Source organism: Stegodyphus dumicola, chromosome 3, assembly GCF_044657685.1.
Source record: "Stegodyphus dumicola isolate Sdum_Otavi_A_Nest chromosome 3, ASM4465768v1".
NCBI lineage: Eukaryota > Metazoa > Arthropoda > Arachnida > Araneae > Eresidae > Stegodyphus > Stegodyphus dumicola.
Genome location: NC_140770.1, coordinates 249,880,756 through 249,903,902, shown reverse-complemented (window position 1 = coordinate 249,903,902; position 23,147 = coordinate 249,880,756). Strand labels below are relative to the sequence as shown.

The 23,147-nt window shown below is 31.8% G+C and overlaps 1 protein-coding gene across 1 annotated transcript in view; it reads left to right on the top strand.

The window, feature by feature from the left end:
• LOC118205343 (tyrosine-protein kinase transmembrane receptor Ror-like) overlaps positions 1–23,147 on the top strand; it is a 214,354-nt gene that overhangs the window by 21,859 nt on the left and 169,348 nt on the right. Inside the window, exon 2 of the mRNA XM_035377638.2 lies at positions 5,986–6,125. Within this exon, the coding sequence (XP_035233529.2) occupies positions 5,986–6,125 (140 nt within the window). The remainder of the gene's footprint in view (positions 1–5,985; positions 6,126–23,147) is intronic.

Genomic DNA, 23,147 nt, shown 5'->3' with positions numbered 1-23,147 from the left:
GCACTATGGAATTCTCCTTTCTTATTAGTCATCCTTGATTGTTATGTGCAATACGTAGGAAATGCGCAGCGTAGAGCCTAAAATATCTGTCTTGCTCCAGTATGTCGTACACAGAGATTTTTGCAAAATTTGCTGCGTAATTTCTTAGCGTTCACTCATAAAATCTTCCATTAACCCGTGTGCTGAAGTTTTTGATCGAATCTTTTTTTTATGTCCGAGTGCAAGCTTCTGTTTCTTATAAAATACGGGGCACCTGTGATAATTCTAAGAGCTTTATTTTGCAACACCTGAAGTTCTTCGTAGTCTTTCTCGCTGACAAATGTGATATGTAATAGTTGCAGTAGTATTTATGAGATCAAAAACTCTTTGTTTAAATCCTGAGCAGCAATTGGGCAAAAGACTGCAGCAATGCAGATATTGCAGGGTAAATGCAGATGCCTCAAAGAGAGTTCTGCTTTAATTACAAATTAGAAATTTATCTATTGCCAATTTGTTTCAGTTAAGTTTAATTTGTTTCTAAATTTCTGTCGTATTTTATACATCCTCTACCCACAGACATGTATGCGCATATATTTATATGCATGGCGATTCCTTTACCCGGCTCGAAAATCTGTACCGGCTTTTTATTTTCGCAATCGTTGGTCGTAGTCGTATACTTCCATTTACAGAAGAGATTTAATTGACGAAATATTCATGTTTCTGCGACTTGAAATTAAAAAAGATGAATTTCACTAATAACAAAATCTAATTAATTTTTAATATAATAAATAAATCTAATATTCTAATAAATTCCACAAATAACGTTTAATTCGGTCTTCCAATTCTTATACTGCGAAGGTTTTATAGTAGTTATGAAAAAATAAAAATAAAAGAAGCTTGACTTCCGTACAACAAAAACTGGTTGGGATATATTTAATCTCAGAATTTTTAATTTTTTATGTCATTTTTAACTTGTCTTGAGAAATCAGTTGATTAAGTTAGAATAATTTAAATAAAGTGAAGCAAAAAATGTGTATAATTTAATAGGCCGTTTAAGGGAGTCATGTGATTTATTTATCAGATTTATTTATTTTTTATTTTCCATAAAACAAAAATAAACTTGGCACTCTTAGAAACTTAGTCTCTTTTTTCTATTTTTTAAATTCTTTTCTTCGTGTTTTATAAACTATTTTAAGCATGATTGGTAGAAGAGAATCTGAACCAAAATCATCGTGCACAGATTCTTGAATTATTCAGTTGTTCAAACGGAAGAAAGGAATTCAAAGCCAATTACACATGTAATGCATATTCTTGAAGCTCGTTTGGTATATATATATATACATGTAAGAAAAAGAATATGTAAAAGATTAAATTAGCAGAGTAAATTAATTTACCTTCTCTATTCTAAAAATAGCTACATCTATTGGTACAACGTCATTTCGAGAAAAATCTATGTCAAATGACTCTTACGTAATTCTGGTGATGTAAACGGAACTACAACTCTTAACAGCCAATAATAATTTTGCAGCAATATTAACCATCCAGTCAGAATGCTTTGAGAAAAAAAACTAATTCGGTCTGACTTGAGATTTCATCCTGAACATTACGCACTTTCTTTCCACGCTTTAGCTTAGCTACACTGCTGTCTGTATGCTCTGCTTTCTTGCTATAAAATTATCAAAAATGTAAGCCTTTTGGAACAGGCACAGTTAAATTGCCGACTTGTATGTAGCCGCAACATGTTGCCGAAAATAAAACTGAAGATTTAATCTGCATTCGCCTCCAAATTCTGCTCGTTATTACTTCTAAGTAAATTCCTGCTCCTGAATATATTACAACTGAGAATAGAGAGCTTCTGAATTTTAATATATTATATATATCGCGCGCACACGTGGTTTGTAACAGTCATTTCTCTCAAAAGGCTTCACTTTCCATTTTTACAGCACCCAAAAGGGGGGGAGAGGAGAACTGAAAACCTTAAACACCGCAAAGGTGTTTCCTTCGAGTGAGGTTAAAATATTTAAATTTTATTTTAAGACTAAGTTCATGCATTTTAATTGGTGTGCAGTTATTTCATTTTCTATGAAATAAAATAGTAAGACATATATATTTCCTTTTCTATAAAATAAAATAGTAAGACACATATATTTAATTTTTTAGTGAACATAAGTGTGAGCGAAGTAATAAATATTTTAAAAAAAAATTATTTGTTTCATTTTCTGCATTTTGTTCTAACTGAAGTTTTCTTAGAAAATATATATTTCGCGGTATTTATTATATCGAATAGCACTAATAGTACCTTTTTACCGTATCCCCTGGCTATGTAATAGGTGTGGGTATGTCCACCTAAGCTTCCACGAGATATTTACGGAATAATTACAACATTCCAAGACATCACGTATTCCTCTGCTAGTAAACAAAGAGAATCTCTAGAAACAAGCACAGTTTGGTTTGCCCTGAAAAATGTAAGACTGTATCCATGTAATCAGGTGTTCTTCAACAATGTACCAGGACTTACACTAAGATCTAAAAGGTCATGTAGACATATTATATGTAGATGGACATTACACATCAAGTCTTAACCAGACACAATGTTCAATAGGTCAGGAGTGACCGTCCAAGAAGCCGTTCTTTAACCGCGACCATACACACTCTAAGTACTTCAACATGGCTGTTTCATGGCAGTACGAATATGGTGTGTTCGTATATTTAATTATGGCAAAGTATACCAGGGCTATCTGCCTAAGGGAAGGGATGCCTTCGTGGAGGAATTTCTAAGGGAAACTGGCTCGTATACACGTTACACATGGTGAAAACCACGAAACCGCCAATGCAGCCAGCCCGTTCACGAGATTCGAACTTCGGACCGAACTACCAGTGTTCAACGACTTGACCGCTCGGCCGCTGGTGGGCCACGACAGCACGAATAACATGACTGTTTTATGACGATGATTTTCTGCAATTTTAATCATTTTCATTGCAGTTTCCTTCTTAATAGTATTTTAACAAAGTAATGGCAGGTAACACTTCTACCAGAAATACTCAGAACAAAAAAAAAAAAAAAAAGGGGGGGGGGACAGTTCTATATCTCCCGTTCTACTGGGCTTATTGACAAAATTCAAATTGCGTTTTTCATGTCTCGAAAGCGCGACTTAAGATATGTATTAGATTTAGATATAGCATTCTTCTAACATAGGTATTTTTAAACAAAATCGGACTTTTTCTGAAATAAAATAAATTTTTTTTCCATATTTCGATTCTACGACTCAAATTTTGCCTAGATATTAAACTCTGTAAAATTTGGTGCAAAATTTACTGAGAAATTCAAAAATTAATCTTGGCGCAATTTTTTGAGTTTGCTCCAAGAATAATTCAGTTGGCGAACTTCTTAATATATGATGACAACCAATTTTCCTTTCCTTTCCATTATGCCGAAGCGGAAAAAAAGCACCTCGTTTCTATCTTTTTACATTAAGAGAGATTAATAAATATATACGAAACTCAATTAACATCGAGGAGCTAAAATTTTGAGAGCTAATTTTTTAAAAACTACTCATGTGATTTTTACAAAACTTGGCAGTTTGGCGTAATTTGAACCGTAGAATCGAAATATAGAAAAGAATTGGTATGTTATTTCAGAAACAGTCCGATTTTGTGTCCAAATACCTATATTGGAACAATGCTATATTTAAATCTAATACATATCCTAAGTCGCGCTTTCGAGACATGAAAGACGCAAGTTGAATTTCGTCAATCGGCCCAGTAGAACGGGAGAATAGAACTGTCCCATTTTTTACTTCCTTGTACGAAGTAAAAAGGAAATATTGCAATCAAGAAAAGTTTCAAGCAACATATTTCAACGAAAATATCCATTTTGACCGCTATCGAATGCAATTTAATGATGTTTTTGCGTGATATCTGTACGTAAGGACAAAATAAAAGACTCGTTTACCCCAAAAAATTATAAAACTGCTTTAAAATGAATTCTGAAAGAGAATTTTTCGTGGCGTCTGTACGAACGTATGTACGTACGTGCGTATGTACGTACGTATCACGCATAACTCGAAAACGAGTAACCTCAAACCGTTGAAATTTTGTATATAGGACTACTATAACATGTAGATGTGCACCTCGTATTTTGGTTGCAATCGGCCGCACCAAACGTATATAAATACTATATTTATATATATATCCACTTTGTTACTCGGCACAGAAATCTCAGTTTCTTTACTCTTATATGTTTGTAAATTGTACATTTTTTGCTTTAAAAATGATTGAATTATGTTGTTCTTATCTTCCGGTTAAGGTTTGTATGCCTTTCGTAATTCTGGAAGCAATATTTGTACAATTATCAACAATTTAAAAGCTGTTTAAGTGCGGTTAAGTTTTAAATAACATGGCGGACATATTTGTTTACTTTTGAAACAGCAGAATTGTAAATTTGTTGCCAATCTGGAGGGACTAAGCTTCGCAACAACAAAAATAACGCTTTCATTTATTATTGCGAATTAAATCATGCTTAATCCTTTCTGGAATTTTTTCGAGGAAATAAGTGTTTAAGATTTACTTCGTAATTTTTAATACAGATATTTTGAGTTTTTATGTATTTTTGCCTTGTCACGAAGTGAGAACTGAATTAATTGAATGAGAAATACTAAATCGTCTGTGAAAAACTGTTTCGTTTCTGTTTTGTTTGCTTAATTTCTTTTATACATCGTTCTAGCTTTATTATAGTATTTGAATAGAACATGTGGCAACGATAAGATAATTCTTCAAATAATATAAATTTTGTGCATTCAGAGTGTCGTTATAGTAAACAAATATAGTGAATTTTAAAGAGTGCATTTATTCTCTTGTGGCTTATACGCTGTCGACGAAGTAGATTTTATTCAATCCAATCATTTTAAATGAAATTAAAAAAAAAGCGTATAATTTAATATTCCGTACAAGGAAGTCATGTGGTGTACACATAAATTTTTTTGCACAGTGTACCTTGCTAATGTTGATGGACCACTATGCTTTTACCAGATTTACATTACCTGATATATTTGGTACGGGACAAGATACGCTAATGAGAATCTCAGAATATTCAAACATTGAACAGAAAACTTGTCCGGTTTCTCTAATAAATGCTCCTGCTGCTTTAGGATTTCATTTGATTAGATCAACTACACTAGCGCGATCTGCTTGAGGTAGGATATGTCTTAGTGGCCAACATTCTAAAGGAAACATCATTCATATAACACGTTATTCATTGGGAAGACTATAAAAGTGCCCATGTAGTAACCCCTTCGGCATGATTTCTGATCGAAATGATCAGAGTTTGCGGTTTCACCAACTCTGTAGATGGCAGCGACGCCTGATTTGTGATTGTAGTAATTTTATTTACTATTCGTGTGCAGTGTAGATTGCAGTTTTCCTCATGATTGCATATTCAGCTGTTTGATGCACTGAGGATAAATATGCACTGACATAATTTTCGACGAGACACGATTAGTTTCCACGACACCTAGTATTATAAATATAAATAAACATTATTTCTTACATTTCGCACACATTTTAGTGATTGAAGTACTACAAATTATGACTCACTGTCTGAGCGCTTGCTGATCGCGCGATGTTAAGCGATTTGTGCACAGAATCATCAATGGCAATAATTCAAGTTTTAATAATAATAATTAAATAATAGTAATTATTTTAATCTAGTTAGAGTAGTTTTACGTGCGTGCAGCGATACTTCTTATATCTTTTTAATTATATATAATTTTATGCTGCAAAGCAGAAATAAATCTTCAAAAATAATTGGGTCACGAGTTTCCTACTAACATTCTGGTTTATAATATTTACTTTTATATTCGTTTATTTCGTTGGAAATAACATTTTGCTTGAGTTCGCATTCCTTTGTTCTTCATAATCAGTGTTTCAGATATAATGTAATATTCTTATTTACGTAAAATGAAATGTTATGGCTATGCAAATATACATTTAGCATTTTACCTATTTCAGAGCTTTCACTATCCAGTTCGTCAACAGCCAGTGGGGTGACAGATGGCGTTCTTTCGCCAACAGAGGGAGCTTTTGGCCCTCATCAGCTACTGGGTATGCTGTCGACCTCAAAATTAATACCTAGCAATGCCAGTGATATGGTGAGTTACTAGTTTATTGCCTAATATTGACTAGCGGTTATTAATGTTGACTTTATACACGGTAGAAGTGCCTAAAGGCTCATATCCAGGATTCCTGTGACAGTTATTTTAATGTCTTTGATTTAAATCCGTAGTTGAATCCGTTATAATTGAAGCAAAATATACATTAACGGAATTCTGGGGAAATTAAACTGCTTGTAGCGTTTCCGTTAAATCTCCAAATATAAAATTCAAAAGGGCTGTTTAAATTGAACTGAAAAAAGAAATGTATGCTTTACATGCGAATTAATGAAATTGTTCTCAAGTACGATATGTTAATTAATTTCTTGCGAAAACGCACTACAATTTCTGTTTGCTTATGCATCGCAAACATGTTGAGTTTGGCTTCTTAACTAATTTGATTTGGTTCCTACTGACAGCATCAGGCGACGTCAGGCTATACAAACAGCAGAATCTGAAGAAGATTTAAATCACGGATTCCTAACCGTTTTTCATGATCCGCACCCCTAAATTGCTTAATATATACTCGCATACATACATAAGCAGTTAAGAAAACGAACAAGAAAAAGTTATATATTAAACTTCCAGTAATAAAAAAGTGATTGTGAACTATTACAGCCAATTCAACTTAGAGCGGATTTATTTTATTAGCTGGCAAATTGGAATATACTAACTGTAATGAAAAATTGGTTGCAGTATTTGAAACATGTGCATTTATACAGTATGATGGATTGATAACTATACTAACTGTAATGAAAAATTAGTTGCAGCATTTTAAACATGTGCATTTATATGGTATAATTGATTGGTATATAATATGTACTGAATAATGTTTGGTATTTCATGCTTGTTCCAATCGGGAATTGGTTCCTGTTTTTCTGTAGATGTTTTTAATTATTTGAAGAAATTGGACACTATTATAGCCATTTTACAAGAATGATTAGCTATATTTGAATATGTGTTCTTATGTTGTAGGAATTCCTGTCAATTTGTATAGATTGATATTGTTTATTTGTCCTATTTATAATTGTATAACAGAAATTTATTATTTTAACTGCCATGGAAAAAATTAGTTGCAGATTTTATTTTTTTTTAAACAAGTACATTTGTAGTATTTTTGATTGGTAAATATTCTAACTGTAATAAAAAATTAGTTGCAGCATTTGAAACATGTGTATTTTTATGGTATGATGATTGGTATATAATATGTGCTGAATAATTATGTATTTTATGTCTATTTTAATTGGGAATTAGTTCCTGTTTTCCATTAGACTTTTTATTTTAGAATATGTGCTTTATATTGTTGGAATACCCGTCAATTTGTATTGACTGGAACTGTTTAACAAATCTGTAGTTTTGCACAATTTATAATTAATTGTATTGAAAAATTTAAGAAATAGTTTCCTTCTTTTTTTATCATCTGGGAGCCAAGTCATTATTTACAAAACATTTGCTTCTGTGGATAATAGTAAAATAGTGTACATATTACAATGAACTTCCCAATTGCAATTTTGTGAATGCCTTGTGGATAATTGCGACGCAGTGTGCAAATTGCTATGGATGCACATAATGAGGATACGAAGGTATGTTAAGGATACGAAGTTATGATGTATCGAAGTGGACAAGTAGTATTTACTTGAACGATGAACTTAACAAAAGTGAACATAGAATTGCCTACACAACATCATATACTTTGGGCTATGGAACTATCAACTGCCTGAACTGATGTAACTGGCTTACTCTGTGGATAACTGCAAAAATAATGAGGACACAAATCATTAGGTGTGTAGCTGATAAGAACATGAAGTTATGACATATTGAAGAAGACATGGGTTTAAAAACTGGTTAATATATAAATTCCACTCTCCACAACATAGATCCTATCCATGACAATGTAATTATTAATTGGTAGTATATTTATTTTTCATACCGATTATTATGTAACAATTATTGTATAGATGACATTGCCAATTTAGAATTGTAATATCACTATCATTGATACCGTGAATGCCGCTGGCGGTGGATGGTAGATTCTTTTCCGTTGCGTGGACATATAACTCTTGATTGGTGTAGAACCTTAGGTCGGAAGTCCATACGACTGCCTATCAGTAATAAAAAAGTCTGAAGTGGACATCACATGACTTCCTTGAATTATGAAAATTTTTTGCTACATTTCATTTAAGCGTACTTCCATGAATTTCATTAAAGATTTATTTCTCATTCAATTAATTCAGTTCTCAATTCGCAGCAAATGAAAAAAATACATAAAAAATCAAAGCATCTTCATTAAAAGTTGAAACATATAGAAAAATGTCAAATAACAAATACAGTTAAAACAGTTAAAAAAAAATTTTTACAACGAAAATAATAGTTTCTACTCAAAAACAAGCAATTCCGTCAGCGGTTAAGAAGGCAGATTTTTCGGTGCACAAAACTGAAACTTTACTTTTCGTCCCACTCGGCAAAAAGACACTCAAGATATAAATAGAAAGTGATTTAATTAAAATACTCTGCTACGTTTCAAATCTAAAAAAATGTCACTCAGTTAGGCGCAATTAAACTGATTTTAAATTGTTGATAATTTTACAACTATTGCATGGACATTAACTAAACCCATAAAATCCGTAACCGGAACATTAAAACAACATAATTCAATCACTTTTAAGCAACCAAAAACAGGGGGTTCACGATTATATATTTTAGCAGTCCCATATACAAATTTTCAACATTCTGAAGCTTTTCCTTTTAGAGTTAGGCGAGATACATACGTAATTACGTACACGTACTTACGCACAAGCGTCATGAAAAAAAATATCCTCGTGGCTCCATTTTAAATCATTTTTTAATCCGTTATAAGGTATTTTCTCCCTCCTTTCAGCATGCCTTCGTGGCATAAAGGTTAGCACGCGTGGCGCGTATTCGAGGGGTCCAGGTTTCGTTTCCCGACAAGGGCAGTGTTCATTTTTCACCTTTCCTACTTTTAAATAACTTACTAGCGACTCTACACTGTTTTGGGAAAAAGAGACTTAAATCTGCCCGTTCAAATACAGATGTCACACAAAAGCCTCGATCAAATGGATTAGAGATCGATCCAAATGGTTATTTTTGTTAAAATATGATACACGAAATTTTTCGCGATTACAATATTTCGTGCAAGGAAGTAAAAATTAACCATGAAAATACGAAAGTATTTCAAAACTTAATATTTGCATAAGAATTAATTTATTTCAAACAAAATCTCACATCCCTTAGAATACTATACCTCGCGAACCCCTGCTTAAAATATTTTTCTCTTGTAAATTTAAACTTTTGCTTACTAATGCATGGCTTCTGCTTACAAATCAGTCTTCAATGCTTGCGGAATTAAATCGTAACATAAAACTGTGATTTAAAATTAAATATTAATTGACTCTGGAACTTTGCCTAACAAATATTGGTTCAGTTTTAACTGATTGTGCAAATTACTCTACTAGAGAAAAGCTAATGACGGATGATTTTATTTTACTTCTCAGAGTTGGTGCAATCAGCATCGCTGCAAAATTTCTTTGGCTAAATTTCAAAATAACTTTTTTTATATGTATATCTCATTTATATCCTGGTGAGAGCTAATAAAAAGTTGAAATCACAGCATAGTTTAAATGATACGATAATACGTTAATTAAACTAAATACCCTAAAAAACGTCCGAAATGTTATGCTCATACTTCATCTCATTAATGGTCTAGTAAGATGGTATAACTGAAGTAGTTTGTACTGAGAGTGGCTATGGTAGCGTAACGCACATGAAACTTGGACTTTATTTGCTGTTTTAAGTTTATAAGGAATTGTCAATTTTCTCATGCGTGCTGTTGTAGTGTAAATGATTAGCATATCTTTATAGCACTTGTAAGATCCGTAATTCGCATCCCGACTAGGGCACAACTGATTTTTCATGCTTTCTGTGTAAGAAACCCCGATGGCTTTTGCTGATTAATCTACATAACGTATTTAAATTTCATTTACGATAGGGTTTTTCAATCGCAAATTATGATATATTTCTATTATTTAAGTTTGTATTTAAAGAAACCTAACAATATCGAATAAATTCTATAGGATCTAACTCTTTTTGGCCACAGAAACTAATCTAGATCCTATTAATGAACATGGCTACTTCTCGCACAGGCGTGAAATAATACCAGCACAGAAGATTTGTTATTTTCAATTATAAACAGAAAAGACACATACCTCCTGCTTTACAATAACACCGTCAACTTGAGGTGGAATTTGTAACGCAAATCAATCCACGTCAGTGCTGGATTAGCACTTTTAAGTTATGGCTAAACTAGATTGACTCGACGACCTAACAGGCGTGATAATTATTCAAATGGCCAACAGGCGTATCAACGTAACGGTAAGGTCAGAAACGAAACGTACGCTGGCTAGCAAAACACGCTCTGAATAAACTCCAAGATTCACCTATTTAAATATTCACTTCACTTAACTTTAAAGTTATATCCCGGCGGGGAAATGCGAGGGAAAGTTGAAGAGTTCAGAAACGATAACAAAAATTTTGAATAATACGCTAGTTGAACTAAAAGAAACCCTAAAAACAGTTTCTGAATACAGCACTGTGACACATGTAATGCATCGTTCAATACATCAAAAATAAAATGCTGAAATTTAGTTCGCCAACATCCTTTTTTCGTCACCTTGTCATCTATGGAATAATCGTGTCAACAATATTGTCATCTAAGGAATAGTAACTGTCATTATGTTGAGCCTCTGGCAATGGGAGTAAGAACTGCTTCGGAGTTGAAATGTTTATAGGTAAGCATTGTCACTAACATTTACTTTTATTGGTGAAAGCAAATAACTTTTCCCCAAAATCCAAACAGACAGTTGGAGAACATGAGACATTTTAGGTAGCACTATACTTTGGAATTCTGCTTTACAAATTTATCTCTATTATTATGAAAAGGATTTTTGCGTGCTGTTTTAAATTAAATTCTATTTAATTTCATCAAAAAATAACATATAAGAAAAATCTGTTGCGGAATGTTCACCCATTCAAGTTAATTAAAATAACTAACAAATTAGTAACCTATCCCTAAATTTACTTTGATCGTATTGTTTTTAAATACTTGTACTTTATAACCTCTCAGTTTTTTGCATCAAAGATAATTTTTGAGTATCCTAACTTAATTTTATGAAACATTAATTATGAGAAAACATTGTAGAATTCATCTGTAACTGGTAACTTGTATTTAAATTCTTCAGAATCTGTTGTCAGTGAGTTATTGCTTAGTCTTAATCAAATCACAAGTTCGGTAGAAGATTAAAGTAATCTTTTATATAGTCTTAAACTGAAACATTAATTTAAACACCCTCAAGATTATACGAAATCCCTCTATCTTGAAGGTGTTTAAATTAATGTACAGAAAGTTAAATTGAGTGCAATAACGTAGTCAAGGATTGCATAAAATAACCCAACAGCGGCGGAGCGGTGAAGTCGCTGAACACTGGTAGTTCTGTTCAAGTTTCGAATACCGCGAACGGGCTAGCTACATGGACGTTTTCGTGGTTTTCCTCATTTGTAACGTGTATACGAGCCAGTTTCTCTTTAAAATTCTTCCACGAAGGCATCCCTCTCCCCTTGAGGCTTTGCCGTTATTACCTAAACCGAGCCAATACAGGTAAAATTGTCTAATTAAACTAGCTCCGATTTATGCTGGCTTGTATTTTAAAGCATCGGTTAGCAAGAAGCTAAAACCAGAATATGCAGAGTTAGCGGAAGTAAGTAACACTGTGATGCTGCAGCCAGAAGCTCTCATTATACATCAAAACCCTCAGCTTACACACAAAAAACTAATTTCAAGTCTGATCGGGAATGGAGAAAATGAAGTTATAATAATGGCTTAAATCCTAATTATCGGTTCATTAAAATAAAGTACCTTATATTTTTTCCCACCAGAATTTAAAAAATCTAAAACGAAGATCTTAATGATCATCACTGAGCCGTAGCGAGGAATTCTTTCAAAGCCTTCGACTGAATTTATTTTAAAGTCAACAGAGCCGATTCCACGTGTGCATATTTTTTTGCCCAAAAATTCTTTCATCCAACCGATGGTTAACAATTCGACCACCCTTTGGTGGTTCTTTCTCCTCCTATGATACTCTTTCGTCCAAATCACTTCTCTTCCCCCTCCCAGTGGAGGAGTTATGCTTCTGATAACGTTTACTTCTCCCTCGTTCTCTCGAAAACCAAGATAGTTCTGTATTTTCTGCTCATTAAGATGCTCTTTGCTTAAATTTCTGTTGCAACTTATTTTCAAAAATACATAAGAACACAGCTTAAATAACAGTATTTTATATCGCATTATAATGCATTTATATGATTATAGCTAAATTCAGTACATATGTGCAGTATTTTATATTTAATTATTTATATGATATAATTTATTTATAATTATTAAGTTATTTGTTAGCTACTCACCTATTTAAACTATTGTTGATAACATCACGAAATAATTCAGGATAATACGATGCTTATTTTAACTCATTTTTCAATCATTTACGCATTCTATTACAATGATGAAAGCTTTAAAAATGTCAAAGACACATCTTTCTATGGAAGCAATTTTCCGACGTATCAACTGTTTTCTTGGAGACAAGCCACTTCTGATTCTATTGAATCTTGCTTGAGATAACTGAGTATTTTCACAACTCATTTCTAAATAATTCCGGATTCAACTCAATAATTTCAAATTTAATATAATTTATTGCTACAGCGCTTATTATCATGTGGCTCGCGATGTATGATTGGAATTTACTATAGAACCAGGTATTTATTACATGGGTTTTTAATATTATCTTAAAAGGAAAATATTTTTACCTCTACCAATAGCTTTCCAGTAACCTACTGCTAATTAATGACCGAAATCTTGGTGACCATTGTTTTTCATGTTACTTAACGCAGCTTAAACTGGCAAAATTTCACTATACATATTTCAAAAATTACATATAAATAACTAAAATCATAGTAATTAAGAAAACGAATGTGGATTTGATCCGATATATAAGTTACAAACGAAATTTAATCGTTTGTTGCGTTCTACGGGTTCGTGGGTTTGGAGTGATTGTGATGAAGAAACAAACACAATTTATTAGCCAGTATTACTCAGGACAATTCCAAAAATACATTTAAAATCGTCGAAAAACTACGACAAGCACGCTGAAACAATCCATAACACAGCCTTCAGGCTTTAAGGATATAACGGTGAAGACAGCTTCACGGGAAGCACTAAAGCACAGCTCCCGACTCGGTCGATCGCTCTCAAAGCTCAACACAATCAAGATAAAACTCTACGGTACACTCACAATAAATTGCACTCTGCGTAAAGGCAAGGTTTATATAGCTTTTGGCCTGCCTTCGAGAACATTCTGGGGCAAACCGGTAAGAACTCGTTCCAGAATTTTCTCGCTTCATCTATGTCATATCTCCAAATGGGAGATTTCGCGCCAAATATGGTAACATTGCGTTCCCTTGCCATTTTCTGGCAAACCTTAACTTGTTTTGCGGAAAAGCTATCTTACCGTAGCGTCGTAACAGCGTCATATTTTTATTAGGCTCTCTACCTTTGGTGAAGAATGGGTTTTGATTCATTACTGAAACACGAAAACTATTATTCTAGCAGGTTGGTTGTCTTCATAGAATGCTTTTCAGAAGAAACTGACTTGTCTTCACGTTTTACATATATAGATAGATAGAGAGAGAGAGGGAGAGATGGAAAATTCTGAATAGCGAATCTTTTCATTAAGAAGTTATTTTGCATTAATATATGTAAGTTTTCCTGAAGCAAGAATATTTATGATATTATTGCTGAAAACGCAGGCAGGCTGGGAAATGTATTAGTATCCTAATTCAGTTGCCAAGTGTTTTAAACAAAATCACTGCAATCATCTAGTACAAAAAATTCAGTGAGTGACTAATTTGCGATATTAAAAAAATTACATTTTACTAATCAAATAACACATTTCACTCCCTTGAATATGTACTTAAAAGTATCCATTTCTGAAACATTAGACTTCAGTAAAAAAACAGATATGATATCAGTGAAAAATAATTTATTTCTGTTATATGAAAGTAAAAATTATTTTAAGCTTGTGCAATTTCAGTTATAATATGTTACATAAAACCACGTAAAGTTATATATTATATGAAAGTAAAAATTATTTTACGCTTGTGCAATTTCAGTTATAATACGTTACATAAAACCACGTAAAGTTTGAAAAGTGTTTGTACAAAGCTACGACATGAAGCGTAATATTTCAACATCTAGGCTTTTAATTAATGTAATAGCTCCCAACATCGATATACTTTCCTAATAAAATTTTGCTTTTGATAATATTTCTCTTAAATTTTTTATTTTTCATTTAATTCTCAATGTTTCAATTCTGATCTTCGAATTTTATTCCCGCAACTTAGCATGACTGACTCATTTACTGCTTGCTCTTGCTTTAGAAGTTGGATCAATGAAAATATGTTTAAATAGGGGCCTATGGCTTTTTTGTATTTAACTTGGAATGCTACCCTCCAATGCGATTATTACTTCTGGCTGAGTCATTTGAACAGTGATTCCAGTTACATAGGCAAATGAAAATAGTTTGAAATAAAATTTACGATTTATTTACAATATCTTTTCACTTAGAACACTTGTGACCTTTTATAGTTTATGCGAGCAACTTTAATTAATAAAAGATATTTATGACACCATGTATTACGTACCATGATACAGAATAATAATTTGGATTATAACTAACAATGAATTCTTAATAATACAATTTTTCTCAAACACACTGGACATAGAATTATGTAAGAAACAAAAATTTTCTTAAGTTTACTAAATTATTTTTAATGATAACCGAAAGAAAATTATGTTATATATGCATATCCTCCATCTGGTACGCGGGTCTGAAATTAGGACAGTGGGGAAATGGAGAAAAGATACTTCTCCAGTAGGTAAAGTGGTCGATCAGAAAAAAACCGCGTGTTAGAATCAACAGAGTGAAAAAAATTATTATCTTATCCTATGCAATCTTCAATGAACTGCTTATGTCCAAATGCTACATTCCAGGTTTTCCGTCTTCTGTGCAGCAGCGGTCTTCATCTTGTTCGTCCTCACTGTCGTTCTCTTGTTGAAGCGGGACTATGTAGGGTTCTTACCCCATCTCTTCGCTTTCGCCGTCCACTATTAGATTACCGTTGCTGTGGGCTACATTTTTCACATTTGTCTAGGCTAACCGGGGCTTCGAAAAGGGTTTCAACCTCATTTCCTGGCATTCTCCGTTCACCACTATATGGCCTTTTGCTATTCATCCACTTTCTCTATTTTCTTCCTGTAAACAATGGTATGTTTTCATCCTTGAGTTACGTCGTCATGCCCAAAAATGGTAAAGAGAAGTTCATGGCCACTTTTCTATGGCAAGAGAAATTTTTCTTTAGCATAAAAGGAAAATTGCTACTGTTGCGCAAAGCTTCCTTATCCGATACATTGGAACAACACATTCGACATAGAAAAAGAAAAAAAAAATGAAATTCATTTAAAACCATTTTTTATATCTTTATTTTCTCGAATATTATCGCCCATTCTATTCTTTGTTCCCATATAATCGTATTTTATATTCGAAATTTGATTATTTAAAAGCCAAGTTTGATTATTTGATTATACAAACGCATTAGTATAATGAATAACGCATAGATTTATATAAATGGTTCACACCTGTAAAGACCTCTTTTTATTCTAAGCATTTTTTTTTTTTTTTAATTTCAGAAACTTTCCTTTCTGATTTCAGTTTCCTGCCAAAATGTAAATTTTAATGATATAGCATGCAAATCTAAGTGAGTTAAGAATCAGTATTTAAGCAGCGGTTTTAAGAGTAGTGGTTCCGAATTGATGTCGTGTGTTTGAAGTAGCTTTGTACGCGAATAGTTGGAGCTTAGCCACTCTCTTTAGATCATATTGATATTCTAGGTTCGGCTTTGTTGTGTACAGCCGGTTTAGCGGGTTAGATAATTAACCTCTTCGTCCTCCGTAACGCGTCTATCGCGTTCAAATGAAACTTCCGCAGCGCGGCCGTACCGCCTCAAGCGTTCTTCTACTACATTTTAAAACTTTTAAACGTTTAAAACGCTTTCTAAATGTTTACTTGTTTGAGATTTTATTTTTTTTTGTTCTAATACCTCCTAGAGGGTAGCACTAATCAGGTATTCCATTTCTAATTGAATTTGCCCAGGGTTTTATGAATATTCGCGCCATTTTGCATAAGGTACAAGACAGTGAGAGATGGCTTCAACGTCTACTCAGCAGAAAAAGATAAAAAAAAATGAGGTTGTGAGTTGGAAAGACAAGAAGGATATACGTTTGATGAGTACAGTTCATAATAACTCGATGATTAATGTTGGAACACGGAAAAGAACTGTCAAAAAACCAATAATTGTAAAAGATTACAGCAACAAAATGGGAGGAGTGGACCACCTGGATCAGATGTAATCAAATTATGCTGCTGTTAGAAATAAACAGAGACATTATTAATTTTCCATCATGCTTTATTTCCTTATAATTTTACTTAATATTCATTGACATTCATTCACTACGAAAGTCATGTACGGAAATTTATGATGTACAGATAAAACAACATTACATGCTACGAAAAACAGACGGCCACTGCGGGGACATTTTCGCGGACAGGAGAGGACGGCAAAAGGGTAAAGGAGCCAGTCGTTGTAGCCCATTTTACTTTACTGTGATTTTACATTTTTATTTTATGTTCGAGTTACTTAACCATAAGTGGTGGTAAATTGTGAGTACCGAGCGAGTGCGTTCTGCTAGGTTTGGTTGAAATAAAAAGGTTATTTAAACCTTCTTCTGTAGTATCTGATCTTCCAAGACATATTGAAATTTGCTACGCAGTCTTTTTAGTAAGGTCTACCACTGGATGATCCCGAAAAGAACATGGAGACTCTACACAACAAGTTCTCCCAAATAAAAATTTAAACAAATAATAAATTATAATTTTAGTATAATTAAACGTTACGTAAATGACGTAAAAGTACGTATAACAATATAACAAGGTAACTTATTGCAGGATTGGATTAAATTGTTTAAATATTACAAAGTTTATGAATGCTATTTTCCTAGCTCCCTCACAGTTTCATAGAACTCATCTCGAAGTATCCAAGGTTACTCTTACTATACCTTCAATTTATGAAATCACATTTGAAAGATGAGTTTTAAACATCTGCATTATGCAAACGCATTAAAACCTAAAAGGTTAGCTGACAGAAGGATGTTTTTATTACGTACTTCAGAATTTCGTTTCTTACAACATGGAAATGGTACAAAATAAATTTGAAGCAAAATACTAAAAAACGTTCTTCTTGTTTAGTTCACTGGTAGCCTGTCCATAGTAGCTGAATTTGAAACTTCAGATACAAATAATTAATATCGCCCTTGTCCTTAATTCTCAGCTGCTGTAATTGGTACAATAAGAGTTAAGTAAAATTCTTATCGGGCCTCGTTTGATAAAGGATATTTTCTTCGTGGTTTAATTCTTAGTCAAACTGTAAAATGCATTCTAACTTGTCACATTTTAACATTGCGAAACGTTTTTCATTTGAAAAATATTTTATTGATAACATTTGAAATATATGACTATTTTGACTCTTAAAATAAGATTTTTTGCCATTTTAATAACCTTCTTTATGCCTACTATGCAACATTTTGAAAAGATCGTGTTGATGGTAACTGCAGTTGTTTTCTGTAATGTTCCCAAAAGATTACATGATTGGGAATTACTTTTCAAAACACAGTTATAGGTTTGTTTCTTGTAGTATATGGAGATTTTCATGTTGCCGAAAGCACAGACTCTTGAAGTGTGTCCTGTCGCGACACAGGAAGAAGCTCTGTAACAATTGAAAAATTTCTTCTTCTAGAAATATAAAGCTGAAAAGAGGAACAGTCCTGATATACTGAATGGAACTATATGTTCTGTAAAGTAAATAATATTTAAAGTTGTTTCAATCTCCTTCTCTCTCTATATATAATATATATAATATAGAAATCTTTAATTTTTCATTTATCACTTTCGAAATTAAGACTTGCCAAATTTGCAGAAATCTCTAGAGTAATTCGAAAAGAGGAACAATATTTTTCCTGTTAAATATAATGCACTGTTGTAAAAAAACTTTAACAATTAACGTAAGTCAATTAACGTAAGAAATCAGCAATGCCCTTACTGGGAGTTGAAATCGGAGCATTCCGATTATTTGTCGGACGTGCTTTGAATTACACCACAAAGGGAAATGTCAAGGAAAATAAAGATTCCTGACAAATTGCATATGGAGGAAAGTAAATATATTACAAATAACACATATATTAATATTTTCGTGTTTAGTAATTTAATATCTTTATTTTAATTCAGTGATTATCTGTATTAAAGAGAATAACCTAAATAAGCTCACTGCAAACCCAAATGCATTGTTTCGACGTTAGAAACATGTTTTGCTTTGGATACGAAATAATAAAGCCATCTGTATATTTTTTAATAGTTCTTGTTTCAGTTATTCTTTTTATAAACAATGCTATTTTCGAATTTATTTCTTTTCTAAATGAAACAACTGCCTACTTCCCCTGAATGTTCACGCTCTCTTTTGATATTAAAAAAACGCAATATCAAAAAAAATATATTAAAAACGCAATATTAAAAATTGCGTTTATATATTGCAATATTATGCGTGCAATATTAAAAATCCATGTATTGATATTTTCATGTTTAGTAATTTAATATCTTTATTTTAATTCAGTGATTATCTGTATTAAAGAGAATAACCTAAATAAGCTCACTGCAAACCCAAATGCATTGTTTCGACGTTAGAAACATGTTTTGCTTTGGATACGAAATAATAAAGCCATCTGTATATTTTTTAATAGTTCTTGTTTCAGTTATTCTTTTTATAAACAATGCTATTTTCGAATTTATTTCTTTTCTAAATGAAACAACTGCCTACTTCCCCTGAATGTTCACGCTCTCTTTTGATATTAAAAAAACGCAATATCAAAAAAAATATATTAAAAACGCAATATTAAAAATTGCGTTTATATATTGCAATATTATGCGTGCAATATTAAAAATCCATGTATTGATATTTTCATGTTTAGTAATTTAATATCTTTATTTTAATTCAGTGATTATCTGTATTAAAGAGAATAACCTAAATAAGCTCACTGCAAACCCAAATGCATTGTTTCGACGTTAGAAACATGTTTTGCTTTGGATACGAAATAATAAAGCCATCTGTATATTTTTTAATAGTTCTTGTTTCAGTTATTCTTTTTATAAACAATGCTATTTTCGAATTTATTTCTTTTCTAAATGAAACAACTGCCTACTTCCCCTGAATGTTCACGCTCTCTTTTGATATTAAAAAAACGCAATATCAAAAAAAATATATTAAAAACGCAATATTAAAAATTGCGTTTATATATTGCAATATTATGCGTGCAATATTAAAAATCCATGTATTGATATTTTCATGTTTAGTAATTTAATATCTTTATTTTAATTCAGTGATTATCTGTATTAAAGAGAATAACCTAAATAAGCTCACTGCAAACCCAAATGCATTGTTTCGACGTTAGAAACATGTTTTGCTTTGGATACGAAATAATAAAGCCATCTGTATATTTTTTAATAGTTCTTGTTTCAGTTATTCTTTTTATAAACAATGCTATTTTCGAATTTATTTCTTTTCTAAATGAAACAACTGCCTACTTCCCCTGAATGTTCACGCTCTCTTTTGATATTAAAAAAACGCAATATCAAAAAAAAATATATTAAAAACGCAATATTAAAAATTGCGTTTATATATTGCAATATTATGCGTGCAATATTAAAAATCCATGTATTGATATTTTCATGTTTAGTAATTTAATATCTTTATTTTAATTCAGTGATTATCTGTATTAAAGAGAATAACCTAAATAAGCTCACTGCAAACCCAAATACATTGTTTCGACGTTAGAAACATGTTTTGCTTTGGATACGAAATAATAAAGCCATCTGTATATTTTTTAATAGTTCTTGTTTCAGTTATTCTTTTTATAAACAATGCTATTTTCGAATTTATTTCTTTTCTAAATGAAACAACTGCCTACTTCCCCTGAATGTTCACGCTCTCTTTTGATATTAAAAAAACGCAATATCAAAAAAAATATATTAAAAACGCAATATTAAAAATTGCGTTTATATATTGCAATATTATGCGTGCAATATTAAAAATCCATGTATTGATATTTTCATGTTTAGTAATTTAATATCTTTATTTTAATTCAGTGATTATCTGTATTAAAGAGAATAACCTAAATAAGCTCACTGCAAACCCAAATGCATTGTTTCGACGTTAGAAACATGTTTTGCTTTGGATACGAAATAATAAAGCCATCTGTATATTTTTTAATAGTTCTTGTTTCAGTTATTCTTTTTATAAACAATGCTATTTTCGAATTTATTTCTTTTCTAAATGAAACAACTGCCTACTTCCCCTGAATGTTCACGCTCTCTTTTGATATTAAAAAAACGCAATATCAAAAAAAATATATTAAAAACGCAATATTAAAAATTGCGTTTATATATTGCAATATTATGCGTGCAATATTAAAAATCCATGTATTGATATTTTCATGTTTAGTAATTTAATATCTTTATTTTAATTCAGTGATTATCTGTATTAAAGAGAATAACCTAAATAAGCTCACTGCAAACCCAAATACATTGTTTCGACGTTAGAAACATGTTTTGCTTTGGATACGAAATAATAAAGCCATCTGTATATTTTTTAATAGTTCTTGTTTCAGTTATTCTTTTTATAAACAATGCTATTTTCGAATTTATTTCTTTTCTAAATGAAACAACTGCCTACTTCCCCTGAATGTTCACGCTCTCTTTTGATATTAAAAAAACGCAATATCAAAAAAAATATATTAAAAACGCAATATTAAAAATTGCGTTTATATATTGCAATATTATGCGTGCAATATTAAAAATCCATGTATTGATATTTTCATGTTTAGTAATTTAATATCTTTATTTTAATTCAGTGATTATCTGTATTAAAGAGAATAACCTAAATAAGCTCACTGCAAACCCAAATGCATTGTTTCGACGTTAGAAACATGTTTTGCTTTGGATACGAAATAATAAAGCCATCTATATATTTTTTAATAGTTCTTGTTTCAGTTATTCTTTTTATAAACAATGCTATTTTCGAATTTATTTCTTTTCTAAATGAAACAACTGCCTACTTCCCCTGAATGTTCACGCTCTCTTTTGATATTAAAAAAACGCAATATCAAAAAAAATATATTAAAAACGCAATATTAAAAATTGCGTTTATATATTGCAATATTATGCGTGCAATATTAAAAATCCATGTATTGATATTTTCATGTTTAGTAATTTAATATCTTTATTTTAATTCAGTGATTATCTGTATTAAAGAGAATAACCTAAATAAGCTCACTGCAAACCCAAATGCATTGTTTCGACGTTAGAAACATGTTTAGCTTTGGATACGAAATAATAAAGCCATCTATATATTTTTTAATAGTTCTTGTTTCAGTTATTCTTTTTAAACAATGCTATTTTCGAATTTCTTTTTTTTTCTAAATGAAATAACTGCCTACTTCCCCTGAACGTTCACGCTCTCTTTTGATATTAAAAAAACGCAATATCAAAAAAAATATTAAAAACGCAATATTAAAAACGCAATATTAAAAAAATATTAAAAACGCAATATTAAAAAAAGAAATATTCACCGTGCCTTGACCTACTTTCTTCAAAAATGTTTCTTACATGATAAAGAGTTTCATTTTATCCGTAAGCTTTTAAAGGCTGTAACTGCATTTATTCGAACTGAATATTTTCCATAATGCTCCCTCTTTCTTAAATCTATCTTTTGTAACATTTTTATATACGGTATGGAAAGATCTTACTCCCTAAGTTAACAGCATTTATCCTACCCTGATTTTCAGGTTAAAACGCTTATTGAGAAAACTGTGTTTTTCTTCAGCACTCGAGCCAAATACATATATCGTTTTCTGGTTTATTTCTTGACAAATGGTATTTCATTTTCAGAGCTTCTGTTTATGACGAGCATGTTTTATGTCAACGCGGTATGATGCCTTTGTGTTGCTTCTTTCAGTGTCAGTTAAGAGAAGCAAAAATCGTACACACTATTTAATAAAAAGTAATGGTTTTTCCATGATGTTTTTATATTTATATTGTCTCATTTCGGTGTCCGTTGAGGAAAGTAAAATTATGCTTCAGTATATAATAGATATAACAAAGATAACAGAAAGGAAAACGTTTTCCACGAGGAACAGGATGCCCCTTTTTTTACCGTTAGTACCGAACTGTGGCACTAATATTTGCGACGCTAAAAAATGCTTGCTATGACAAGAACCTTCTTTGAATACTATATATATAGTATCTATTGAAATGTTGGGGAACTTTATCCGCAGTGATTGAATTCGTAAGTATATCCCACGGCTAAGTTAAGCTTGCAGTTTGTGATGATTCCCATTGAAGTCATCGAGAAACTAACATCATAAAGTACAAGTCTTGGAGATCAACGAACTGAAAACAATTCGGAAGAAAATTATACCTTGGTAATATATCACTTAGAGTTACGAAATCTTCTGAAGTTTAGTCTCAAAACAAGACTTCAAAAGCGAACATGAAGCAAGCATTAACACTGTAGAGACATTAGGTTAATTGGAAAAGCCAGAGGGGTGAAAAATATGCAGAGACTTCGCCGGTAATCGAACCACGGACCTCTGGAATACCGTCCCAGCGTGCAGAACCACTACACCAAGAAGGCACGCTAAGAACGGGGGAGAAACACCTTATAAGATGAGATCATTTGAGATTATATCGTCCTTTTCCTATTGTGCCATCTTCACGCCTGTGTGAGAAATCGCCAAGTTGG